The 12,997-nt window shown below is 31.9% G+C and overlaps 1 protein-coding gene across 1 annotated transcript in view; it reads right to left on the reverse strand.

Annotated features, from left to right (window-relative positions):
* LOC117168229 (structural maintenance of chromosomes protein 3) overlaps nucleotides 1-12,480 on the reverse strand; it is a 34,912-nt gene extending 22,432 nt beyond the window's left edge. The window contains exons 1-5 of the mRNA XM_033353717.1: nucleotides 12,366-12,480; nucleotides 10,813-10,888; nucleotides 10,534-10,712; nucleotides 10,294-10,452; nucleotides 8,411-8,570 (exon numbers count right to left, since the gene is read on the reverse strand). Of these exons, the coding sequence (XP_033209608.1) occupies nucleotides 8,411-8,570; nucleotides 10,294-10,452; nucleotides 10,534-10,712; nucleotides 10,813-10,888; nucleotides 12,366-12,380 (589 nt within the window). The 5' untranslated portion in view covers nucleotides 12,381-12,480. The remainder of the gene's footprint in view (nucleotides 1-8,410; nucleotides 8,571-10,293; nucleotides 10,453-10,533; nucleotides 10,713-10,812; nucleotides 10,889-12,365) is intronic.
* Between the last annotated feature and the right edge of the window lie 517 nt (nucleotides 12,481-12,997).

Below are 12,997 nucleotides of genomic sequence, written 5' to 3' on the forward strand. Positions count from 1 at the left end.
AAATGAAATCAAGAAAAATACAGGGTGGCCGTTTTAATTAAAGAAAAAATTTCTAGTCATTTCCCGTTTCGCAAACATTTTTAACAGTCAATAAAATTAAAATATAATTGGTTCAAAGATTCAGATTCAATTCTAAAAATATATATCCACGTTATCATTTTCAATGCTCCAAATAAAAGAATCAATGAACTTTACAATTCAAAAAATTATATTATTTAAAATAATTTTAATGTAAAAACGTTAAATATTGAAAAATTAATTTTTTTTAAGCTGAAAACTTTTTAAATTAGAAGCAAAATTATTTTAATCTCAAGTAGTTTAAACATCCTTGGAAAGCTTCAAAATTTTATTACAACAACTTGAAAAATCTAGAAGTTGTTTTTAAACTTATTCAACTTTAAAATTATTTTTGAAATTTAATTAGCACTTCTTTTGAAATTATTATAATTTTTCCTACAAATTTTAGTAAATCCTGCAAATTTTAAAAAATTTACTTAAAATCTTCCAGATTCGTTTTTAACAATTTTGGGAATCATTTAAAATCTCTTTTTTAGTCAAAAATGCAACTTTTTAATTAGAGAATGATTAGTTTTTAGTTTTCGAAAATTCGTCTTTTTTTCCAAGAAAATTAAACTATTTGGTTGAAAATGTATGCATTTTGTTGAAAATTCGACTTTTTATGGTAGAAAATCATATGTTTTGCAATGAAACTGTTTGTTTGACAACAATTATGTTAGAATTTGTTGAAAATTTAATTAATTGGTTGGAAATGCAACTTTTTTTGGTTGAAGTTTAATATTCTTTGTTTTAAAAATTTTACCATTTCGTTAAAAATGCAGCTTCGCACGAGTAGCGAAGAAGATCAAAAATATCAATCGCGTCATTTTTATCTAGAATGCCAGACTACATTTATTAAAACAATTTAAAGGAGTTTTATCAGATTTCCGAAGATTTCAATTATTTTAAGGGATTTTAAAGCTCTCAATGTACTTTAATACATTTTTCAGAATTTCAGAAAATATCATCAAAGCACTTCTTGATATTTTAAAGAATTGGAAATATTTTAGGAAATTTAAAAATACCAAGGTATTTTAATCAATTTTCCATGATTTCAGAAAATATCCGCAGATTTCGTAGGGTTTCAAAGATTTGAAATGATTTTTTTGGAATTAACCCAGAATTCTTATTAAGTTATTGGGAATGGTGGTCTACTATTTCGCCACCTGGTGCCGAAAACTGTACCTAGAAAGAGTAGATAAAATTTTAAAGACGTATTTTAACTTTTGCATAAAAGTGTTTTTACGACTGTTGTGTGAAGTATAAAACAATGATTTAATACAAAAAAAAATCTTCGCCAAAAGCAAATAGTTCAGAAAGAATTTCCATCTTTTACAGTGAAAAAACACATTATTGTCAAAGAGGGTTTAAAAAAAACAAAACAATTATTTCACTGCTTCATGTGAGTTTCAATGCATTGTAAGCTTAAATAAACTTTACTTAATGCATGTAGCAACAAATGTTATCCAGGTCATGCAAAGAATACAAATAATAGACGATTATAATATAAATACAAATTCTAACCTAACTTCCAGATCAGACTTTTAAACAGTAAATATTTCATGTATAAATGAATAAAAATTTACTTGAGATCATTTTTGCTTCAAAATAATCTCATGTAAGTTTATAATCTTTTGAAAATCGCAATAAATAGAACAATAATTGTTTTTTTTTTTTTAGAAAAAGATTTCTGTCAAAAAATGTGTTTCTTCACTGTATAATATGTAAATTTCACATAAAACCCTTTGTTTCTAATAAAGACCTATTTTTATCATCAAATAAATACTTTAAAGTCCACATAAAAAATAGTTAAAACCCTTTTATTCACCTATTAAAATGCATCTTTAAAATAGTAACCATTATTTCTAATACGGATTTTTGTCGCCAGGTGGCGAATCACAGTTTAACCATTTCCAATTCTTTGATTTTTTTAATTTCATTGGATTCTTATGAATTTACTCAATTATACTTAAGTCAATGGTTTTTTTGTTCAGTTTTTATTTAATTGATCCTGAGGGTCATTTGATAAAGTGATCAAATGATTCAAAATATTTTTGAAAATACCTTGACATTTTCAAGAGCTTTAAAAAATTTCAAAAGATTTAAATTTAGGGGATTTAAAAGGCTTTGCATACGGTTTTAAAGAACTTCGGAAGGTATTGAAGGATTTTACAGGACCTGTAAGGTTATAGAATATTTTGAAAGATTCCAAGGGATTTTATATAATTTCCGACGATTCCAACGATTTTATAGGGGTTTTAAGAGATATCAAGGTATTTTAATAAATTTTAAAGGATCTTAGGATGTATCATCAGATTTCATTTAAATTAACGGGATTTTATCATATTTTAATGGATTTCAAAAATGTATTAACGAGTGAAGGATTTCGAAGGGTTTCAAAGATTTGAAGAGATTTTCAACTACCTTTTGCAATTTACTTGGAATTTGCCACGAAGTTTGATTAATTTACCATTAATTAATTTAAATTCTTCTAAATTAACTTAATTCTACTCAATTCAATGAATTTTCAAAAAGTTCTTGTTTACTTCATCTTGAAGTCTTGAAAACTCATTAAATTCTTACACATTTCATCAAATTCTTTTAAATTCTCGTTAATTAAAAAAAATAATTTCAAACTTATTTAATTGGGTGCATTTTTTCATATTTTTTATTGTTTTTTAAATTTACCTTGAATTTTTATGAAATTTTTCAAAATCTTTTAATTACCATTAAATTCTTCTAAATACATTCAAATTTAACTGAAATCAATAACATTTTTCGATTGAAGCCAAATTTATAATTCATTTGCATTCTCTTGAATTCAGTCTGAATTGTTTTGTAGTCACTAATCACTTATTTGATTAGAGATCGAGGTAAACCAACCATTACTGGGACAACGTAAAAAGTATGCCCAATACTGAGACAATAATAAATATCGTTGAGTATCCATTATATTCCAACATAAATTATAAAAGTAAAAATGTTCTATTATTTTTGAAGTTCTTTTAAATTTGTTACCACTGTTTATTTTTGTCCTAAAAAGTTATACATTTAGTGAAAAATATTCAAAAATATTCCTCAAAATTTGTGAATGAACTACTACAAAATTTGCCATTTTTTTTTTTTATTTTAAAACTTTCCGCATAGCTTTTACAGCATTGTATTATTGAAATTTCCTACCTAAAAGAAAAAGTAATGTTTTTGCACATTTTTAGTACGTTTAAGAATGAAATTCATAACTTTATTAGCGATTTTATTCGATAACTTATGAATATTTTAATGTCCCGCATTTTGACAAATTTATGGCGAAGTTGCCTAAATCGGGAAGAACTGTCGCTGACTGTCTCAGTTTCGGAGACTTGAACGTGAGTTGCGAAATTGCGTTTCCATTACTGAGACGATCACTTTCGTCGTGTTTTTAATTAAATGTCGCAGTATTATTTTAGTGATATATTAAAAATATTATTTATAAGACACAACCTTGCCGTTTAATTGATTATTTATTCTAAAAAAGTGATTCAAACTAGTTTATTAAAACCTCCAATGCTAACCTCAAAGTTTCTCAACTGCAGAGGTAAGTAATGTAATATAGTATCTAATAAATTTAATTTTTCAACCAAAATTAGTAAGTATGCATTAAAATTCAATATTACAGATTTATATAAAATATTAATACGATTAGTATTATCGATTAGCTTCTTAAGATAAATTAAGTAAATTAACTTTTCTGTTGAAAATGTATATTTTCAAATAAAAAATATAACTGTTTTTAAGAAAACTCATCTTTTTTACTTGAAAATTCAACAGCTTGGTTACATTTTTGTTTTATTTCTTGACTGAAAAATGTTTTTTGATTAGAACTTGAAATATTTTCTTGAAAATTCGTCTTTTTGGTTCGAACACGTATCTTTTTAATCATAAATTTCATCTTTCTTGAGCAAAAATGCAACTGTGGTTGAAAATTAATCTGTTTAGGTTGAGGCTTCAGCAGTTTGATTGGAAATTCATTTTTTTTAAATTAAATCTTCTGCTTTCAATATGTAATTGAAATCTTTGTTGGTTAATATATATACTATTATATTTTTTGTCAGAATATAATTTTTTTTGGTTAACCTAATACTTTAATTTTCTAACAAATTCTTGAATTTTTAAACAAAAAATACTAGTTTTCTACCCAAAAAGATGAATTCTTATCAAAAAATATAATAGTCGATATTTCAAACGAAAAATGTTTTAATTATTAATTAAACATGTCAATAAAATTTCAACTAAATAATAAAATTTGTAACCAAAAAATAATTTAAATAGTTTCAATACATTTTTCAATTGATATATTAACTTGAATTAAAATGATTTTTAATACAAAATTTACTACCAAACAATTTAATTTGCCAGTAGATCGATAGCATTATTCCATAATGCTAGCGTTTTGAATTACAACAAAATGCGTATTATATGCTTTCGGCCGATACACGGCATCCCTATGAGAGACGTGTTTGTTATCTACTGGTGAACTCAACGCCACGTGATAATTTGAAAGGGTTGATAAGTTTTGTAGAAAGACTTAAATATATATTTATTATTGTCTATAGATAGAATTCTACATTGTTGAAAAAAAGGGGGTAAACCATAACGCAAACAAGTAAAGAAGAAATATTAAACTTAACCTTAACTGAGGCAATTCGTAAACATAAACTGATAAATATTAGACTCATCTCCAGCATTTCTTTAAATAGGAGTAAACTTCGGAAAAGATAAACTAGGATCGAGCTGATTGTCATTTGAAACTTCACGGTAATAATGTTTCTTAAAGGTTTCGGAGCATCTCCAGTTACTAGGAAGTCAGTAGATGCGTCTGAGGCAGGTCCACCAGGGCAGAAGGTAGTTATGGCAGCTCTATGAAGGAGAATTGTGTTATAGGACAGGCCTTCGGTAATTGACAAGTCCGCTAGAAATCTAGCCACGTTCTGACCTTGTGGAGATCTTGGGTTCACCCCCATCTTCTCAGACCAGCGAAGCCATCTTCGGATCGGAGCCTTATATGTCTCAAGGGTTAAATGTCTCCAGCTATTTCGGATCAGTTCTTGTTCTTTAGGGGACCAATCTCTAACGAGGTCCTGCCACACCCAATTCTCCAAACCTGGAGCGTGAGATGTTCCACTTGCTGAGGAGGCTGGTTCGTGGTTGTGTCGATCAGGGAGCTCTCTAAGTTCTGAATCGTTAGTGGCGGTTCCTTGCTCCTGCACGATAAATCGCACATCCAGAAGGTCTGTTCCCACTTTGGCACTACTAGAAGGAATTGTCATTTGCACTTGTTTAGGCGAGCGAGGACTCTGGGTATGAGGCAGGGTGGTGGGAAGAGCCATCCGAGCTTGCAGTGCCAAGGCTGACTGAAGGCGTCTATAAATAAGGCGTGACGATCGTTGCAGTCTCGCGATACATATCGCTTGACTACTGCTGACCTTGCTGACCCGAAGAAATCGACGTCTGGAACGCCCCATTTGGCGAAGATGCTCTTCGTTGCCCAGGGTAGCAGATGCCACTCCAGGAGGGGTTTTCCCCTCGATAGTCGGTCCGCAATACCGTTGTATCTTCCTGGTAGGTACACCGCAGAGAGGGTGATGTTGCTTCTGTCCAGAGTGTTGAGAAGTTGATAGGTTTGGTCCAGGAGTTGGAGGGACCTTGTGCCTCCTTCCTTCTGGACATAAGCTACGAGAGTGCGGTTGTCCGTCTGCAGTAGAATGTGAGTGTTCCAAAGTTGAAGAGACATCCTTTCTATAGCGGCGTGAACTGCGAACATTTCTTTTTTGTTGGAATGCCAGCTCTTCTGGGACTCGGACCATGGGCCGGAAATGTGGAGATCGTCGAGCTGGGCTCCCCAACCTGTATCTGCAGCGTCGGTTGTGAGAAAGTTCGTTATGGGTGCTTTGTGTAAAGGGACAGAAGAAGATATGGCTGTCTGCCACCACGTCAGCTCCTGGATCACCTGAGGAGTAACTGTGAGCTTCAGCCGTGGTCTGTGTTATCGGAATTTGGTCAAGAACCTTTGAAGGTGGCGGCAATGAAGTCGCCCTCAGTGCACGACGAAATTGGCAAAATTTAGCTGACCTAGTAGGGGTTGAAGAACCTTCAATGAGCAGTGTCCTTGGGAGATGAACCTTTGGGATAGCACCAAAATCTTCTGAGCCTTCTTTTGCGGGAGGTTCATGAGGTTGTTCCTGGTATTCCAAATAATGCCCAAGAATTCGATCTTTTGACCAGCGTTCAGAACGCATTTGTCCCGATTGATTCTCCAGCCTAGAAATTCCAGCAGTTTCACTGCCTCGAGAATTTGTGTCTTTAGTTTGCTCCTGTCTTGAGAGACGAGGAGAAAGTCGTCTAGGTATACGACTACCCTTATACCTCGCGATCGTAGAAGCTCTGCAATCCAGTTTGAAATGGTTGCGAAGATATGAGGGGCAGCGGAAAGGCCAAAGGGCAAGCTTGTCCACTGAAGCAGCTCCTTGTTTTAGACGAAACGAAGGAAGCATCGATGAGCGTCCGCTATCGGTACGTGGAGGAAGGCTAGGGACAAGTCGATGCGAGTCATCCAGTCTCCATCTTGGAGAAAATCTGGAACCTTTAGGTGAGAGAAAAGTCGGAATTTTCTTACCTTGACATGTTTGTTGAGGCCGCGTAAGTCGAAAATCGGCCTGAGTCCTCCACTGCTTTTCTGTAGAAGGAACATTCTCGAGATGAAGCTTGGGCCTGGATATGGTGGAAGCTCCACTACTTTCTGCTTCTTTAGTATCTCTATTTCCTGAGATATTTGTGAAGACAGATTCATGGAGCATCTGGAGCGATTACAATTTGCCAGAAGATTTGGTCTCGAGATTAAGGGGATTCGGACGCCAGAGTTAAGCTTCAGAATATTTGGCGGGGCACCCATGTCTCTCCACCTCCTTTTGAAAAGCGACAGTTGGCCCCCTGAGAAGACAGGGTTTGGTTGGTTGTCACTTATCAGCTGGTTTCTTGCGAAAGGAGCCAGAAGGTTTAGGATTATACTGAGGCCTTTGAAATGCGCCCTTAGTGTTTGCACTGTTTCGGCGAGAATCGAAATTAGATCTAGAAGACAGTGATGGTCCCGCTGAAGTCTGAGCCGCTCGAGAAGAGAATGAGTTGCGAGGGGCAACGTCTCCTCTATAACTTTTTTGAGGTTATGTAAGCTGGCGTGTTTAACCAGTTTTGAGAACCATCTAAAGATTGGATTAAAGCAGAGAGATCGCCCTTATTAAAAAGGTATTCGGAACTGGGAGGAATCTTGCGAAGAGCCATCTGGACGTTCTTATTACGTCGCTCGGAAAGAAGATGCTCTCTTCTGGCCTCTATGCACTGTGCTCTCTTGCCATAAATTACTTGTATGATCTGGTCGAAGTTTTTCTGGATCTGAGATTCCGGGCCAAAGAGAGATTCGAAACTGTCGAACAGTGTATCAGGATTGAGGATATCCGGGTTCGAGAAAGACCCGTCGATGATGGATTGTAGACTCGATCTCAAAAGTTCCTTCTGATCAAGAAACGCATTGGACAAACCGGCGAGGACCCTGTCAGTCGCTAAGAAAGGATCTTTTTTCCTATCAAGGTGACAAAGTTCTTCATTTACCTTTAGATTGGTGAAACCGGGAGAAGCGATAAAATCCCTCAAAGCGTTCGAAAATCTTAAGTCCTTCCACTCCGGAGAATTGAAATGTAAGGAATCAAGGGCCTCCAGGCGCTCCTTCTTAACTGGTCGTGTAGCCTTCTTTTCATCAATATTAGTTTTCAGGTCTCCGAAGTGCAGGACTCTGGCGTTCTGTGAAGGTGTAGACGTCAAACTCTGAGAGTCGCCTTGGGGTTGAGCTTCTTGTGAAAGCAGCCCAGCCAATGAGCTAATCTGGTTTTGCAGGTTCTGGAGCTGAATCTGGGCCTTTTTGCTGAGGCCATGCTCTCGTCCTCACTCTTGGCGTCATATTGTCGGCGGCGTCGTTCGGATGCACTGTGTGAGAAGGGTGAATTTTCACGATTGACACTTTCGCGAACCTTTTCAGGATCTTCTTCCCTCGAATCGGACATTGCACAACACTGAAACGCCCGCGCACCAAAACAGAAAAGTTCGAAACACTGAACCAAATGAAAATATAACCGAAGTTGAGAGAGAGAGATGTTAACGCGGCGGAAGTACTCAACGTCAGGCGTTTAGAGGGATATATACTTCTGAATGCCTAAATAAATCAGACCCTTGGACGCCAGTTAAATATTCCTTTTTAAATTCGTCTGAATGCCGCCAGTCGGGCATACGACATATGTATTCTAGGGTTCAAAATAAATAAACATACCAATTGTTCTCAAGAAATCTTCGATTTTTTCAACCTTGCCCTCAGTCTCTTTCAAAATCGATTTGGATTCCTCCCGCCGATCGTCATAAACTCTTGTACCAGCAACTTCTCTCAAAAGTTTCAACCTCTGAGAATCGGGGGCGGTAGCCATTTGGTTAATCTGCGGAATTATTATTCGATAAATTAAAATATTTGATACACAAATAAAAATAGAGAGTGGCCGTTTTAATCAAAGAAAAAAATTCCCGGTTTTTTCCCGGTTCGCAAAAATTAAAAAATGTGAACTCTAAGGCTAAACATTTTTCCATTTGAAGTAATAAAAAACACTTTTGAATTGAATAGTTTTAAATGAAATGTAGATAAAAAGGAAACCTTAGAATGTTTAACTTTTATCAATTATATTATTTTAAAGAATTTTAAGCTAGACATTAAAAATTGAAAAATTATTTTTTTTCGACTGAACACTTCTTAAATTAGAAGTTAAATTATTTTCATTCGAAATAGTTTAAACATCCTTGAAAAGCTTAAAAATTGTATTTCAGAATCTTGACAAATCTGGAAGTTGTTAAAAAAATTTTCAAATTAAAAATTATTTTTGAAATTTTTTGCGAACTTCTAAATATCTTTTAAAACGAATCGAATTTTTCTACAATGTTTAAAAAATATTCCAGATTCTCTTTTGACAAGTTTGGAAATCTTTTTAAATATTCTCTTAAAATAATTATTGAAAATGAAAAATTATTTTCAAATTTTTTATTTTTTGAAGCCTTTTACAATTCTTTAAAAGGTTCTGATTTTTTTATTTGAACTCTGCAAAAATCTACATTTTGTTTTAACTTAGGATGTAGATATTTGTAACGAAATTTCGGTACAAATAGCCGAATTTTGATAATACACATACTTTGTTTAAATTATTTCCCATTTTTCATACAAATAATAAGTGTTCAATTGTTATTTATTTATCAAAAGCCAGCAATCCGACTTATAAAATAAACATTTTTTAAATAGAACAATTAAAATTGTAACGTTCAAAGTTTAAAAGATCTTCGAAATTTTAACGATTTAAGGCTTTGAATTTCAAACAATTCAGTTTAAACTGGTTTACTTCTAAATGTTTGATTTCAATTCACTCATCTTGAATGAACAATAAAATATTGCTAAATATTCAATAATTGTGCTTTTTCTTAATAAAAATTCAAATGGAATATTTTAGACTGAAATAATATTTTAAACTTAATAACAGCCTTTAATTACGAATATATTATTATGAAGCTATTTTTACGTTCAAAATAGTTTATAAAGTTTTAATCGGGCGTTAACTTTTTTGTAATGACTAAAGCTTTTGAATTAAAACGGTTGAAGTTTTAACGTTAAAGTCTGGAGTCTTAAATTTTGAACGGATTTAGAATCGTTTTGTCAAATCAATTATTGTTCACTTTTTAATACTTAAAGTACAGATCCATTTAGAAAATAATATATTTATATTTACATTTGATAAAATAAAAATGTTTTTTAACAAAAATTTTCAATTTCAGACGCTTTTAATTTTCAATAAGTCTTCAAGACTGTATTTTGAAATTCTTTAAATTAAAAATATACGTTTAAAACTAAAAACCTAAAATGGAAAGTTTCGGAAGTATAAGACTTTAAAATTACGCATTGTAAAATGAATGGTATAATTGAAAAAGATAATTCAAATAATTATTTTTAAAAACTGTTAAAATTGAACTTGGACAGATTTTTTTTCTAAAAACTAGTAAAATACCCGCTCAACAAATAAATTCACTGTCATTTCTTGGTTCCCGAAAATTCCCGGTCCAGCGGCCACCCTGAAAATATCTATCAGACGAAGTGGCAAGTATTTGAAAATTCAATAGACGCACCTTTCCTTGTTTAACAATGTAGTAAGGATTAGACCTGGAAAATCCGGCCGATTCCAACAAATTCATTACATCACTACGGGTCACAATCTTCTTGTTCAAAAAATACTGATCTTTCTTCGAGCCAATGACTCTCCGCAAATAAACTTCATTTTTATCGATCTGTTAAAAGAGTTTTTAATTAATTTTTCACATAATTATATTTCAGAGTTGCAGATTTCGGATAAAATTGACAAATCTTACCGGAAGTCTTCCATCGGCATTGTCAAAAATAATTTCCACGTGCGCGGATATGACACGAGGCCCTGTTCCTTCATGCAATAAAGCTTGCCTCTGCTCCGGTCGAAGGTGAGAAAATTCATCGCTGAGGACGAATTGAATTGCGTAGAAGAAGTTACTCTTCCCTGAACCATTTCTTCCAACTAGAATGTTTTTATCAAGTTCAGATTGAGGATACAGTAATTATATTTTAGCCTTTCGGAAATTAAATTTAATTTGTATAGCATTTTTTTATATACACACCAACTACATTGTGCCTAGGATCGAAAGGTTCGACGACAGTCTGTTCTCTGTAGGACTTAAAGCCTTGAATAATAACCTGGGATAAGAATACAAAATTAACACAAACATTTTGTTGCGGTTTGAAAAACAGTTAGAATCAAAAAATTTTCTAATAGTTTACTACCTTCCACGTTTTACTTGAGTATCTGAATAATCGAAAAATTTATAAAAATTTTTTTGTCTATGTAATTATGTGTGTAACGGTGTTAAATTATTTGATTTGTCAGGCTTCACATTTAAAAAAATTTTTGAATGGTATATGTCTCCCATTTGTAAGTTTCATTTTCAAAAGTTAAGAATTAAATATTTTTCTGTGTTACGGAAACAAAATTTCAAATGATTAAAACAAAAATGTAAAAATATTAAATTCTACTTTTTGAAGATTTAATTTTCCTATATGATTTAACTCTAAAGATTGAAAATTTGACATTCAGTTTAATTTGGTTAATTCTTGAACATTTTCTGATTTGCTATTTAAAATTGTACCATAAAAAGTTACTTAAATATTTAATAACATTAATTAAACGCTTTAAGCTTCTAATACTATTGTATTTTATACAACCTCGACTTTAAGTTGTCAAATATTTCGCTTAAAATAAAAAAAAATAAAACTTTTAGAAATTACTTATTTAAATTTGTTTTTCCAAACAATAATGAGTTCATTTTCTGTTTTATTGCAAATATTGTGTAAATGGGTATTTTTAAAATGCAAGGATTAATAATTAATACAAAGTGAATGTATTTGAAATTCTATTTTCAATTAAAAATTAAAAAATACTGTTGCAATTTTTGACTTTAGTGTCCTAAAAATAATGAATTGAACAATATAATACCTTTGAATTATCAAGTTTGAATTATGAATGCGACATTTATTTATAAATTTAATTAAAATAGTGAAATTACTTAAATAACCTGGACTATATTTGGAATTGATTAACTATTTCAAATTCAGCAACCCGAATATGATATTTAAAACAATTAAGTAATCACCCACAATAACTTATCAAATTTCCATTTAAACAAATAATACTAATACGAATCTGCAAACTTTAAAGTGACAATCTACAAAATTGTTAATTAAAAAAAAAACACGTTATTTCGACTTTTGACAGCCGTTTTGTTACAAGTCTATATAAAAATGTTATTAATTAAATAAAAACTTCAAGCTTCAAGATCAAAATGTCCCAACAATTACTAAAATTGCCTAAATACTGTAAAACTCAACTAAAGCCATCTTCAAAGACGAAACGTCAAATGCCAAAATGTAGACGAAGATAACCCGATATTAAATCTAAAAACTAATGCAGCCTACATCACATTGTATACCTACTTAATATATTAACGGAAATATTATGTAAATTTGTCAGAATTATACGAAAAAGCATGACTTTAGGATAAAACATTGTAAATTATAACCTAAAAATTATAAAAGCTAGCAAAGCTATCGGAGTTTGGGAGGACTAGAATCGATAGGAAATTTGTATTTTGAAAGATAATTGAATTGGGCTAAATACCTGTTTAATAAACATCCTGCACTATTTGTAGTCACTCGTACATTCTAATGTAAATATTTGTCTTCAAAATTGGATCGGAAACCAAAACACAAATTTGGAGTAAAAGGTAGAAGCGCTGGCAACTGGTAGACAAGCATCAACAAAGCTGAAAACATTAAAATGGCAACGGAAAAATTCCCTAGATTGAGATTTAGTACCGAGGATCACTAGATTCGACGGGAATGAAGTATTTCATGATGTGACGTCAGCCGGCAAGATGTCTGCAGGCTGAGGGACGAAACTTAATTTCTTTTTATAACATGGTCAAAATTATTTTTCACTATAAAAGTGTAATTGGATACTATTTTTTGAAAGGCTATTTTATTAAATGATCAAATTGTTACAGACTCTTTATAGATTTTATTATTTAATTGAATAGTCTTTGAAAAATAAAAAAATAATGTCCAAATACGCACATTGTGTACAATAATTTTGTTCCAAGATATTAAAAAAAAAGTTTTGTCTATGCAATCGGGTTATCCACAAAAAATTGGTTTGCCTTATAGTTAAGCCTTTTATAAACTTTGATTTCCAAATAATTTAAATTTTTAATTAAACCTTAATTCTGTTTATTTAATAATTTATAATAATTT

This window comes from Belonocnema kinseyi, chromosome 1, assembly GCF_010883055.1.
Source record: "Belonocnema kinseyi isolate 2016_QV_RU_SX_M_011 chromosome 1, B_treatae_v1, whole genome shotgun sequence".
Taxonomy (NCBI): domain Eukaryota; kingdom Metazoa; phylum Arthropoda; class Insecta; order Hymenoptera; family Cynipidae; genus Belonocnema; species Belonocnema kinseyi.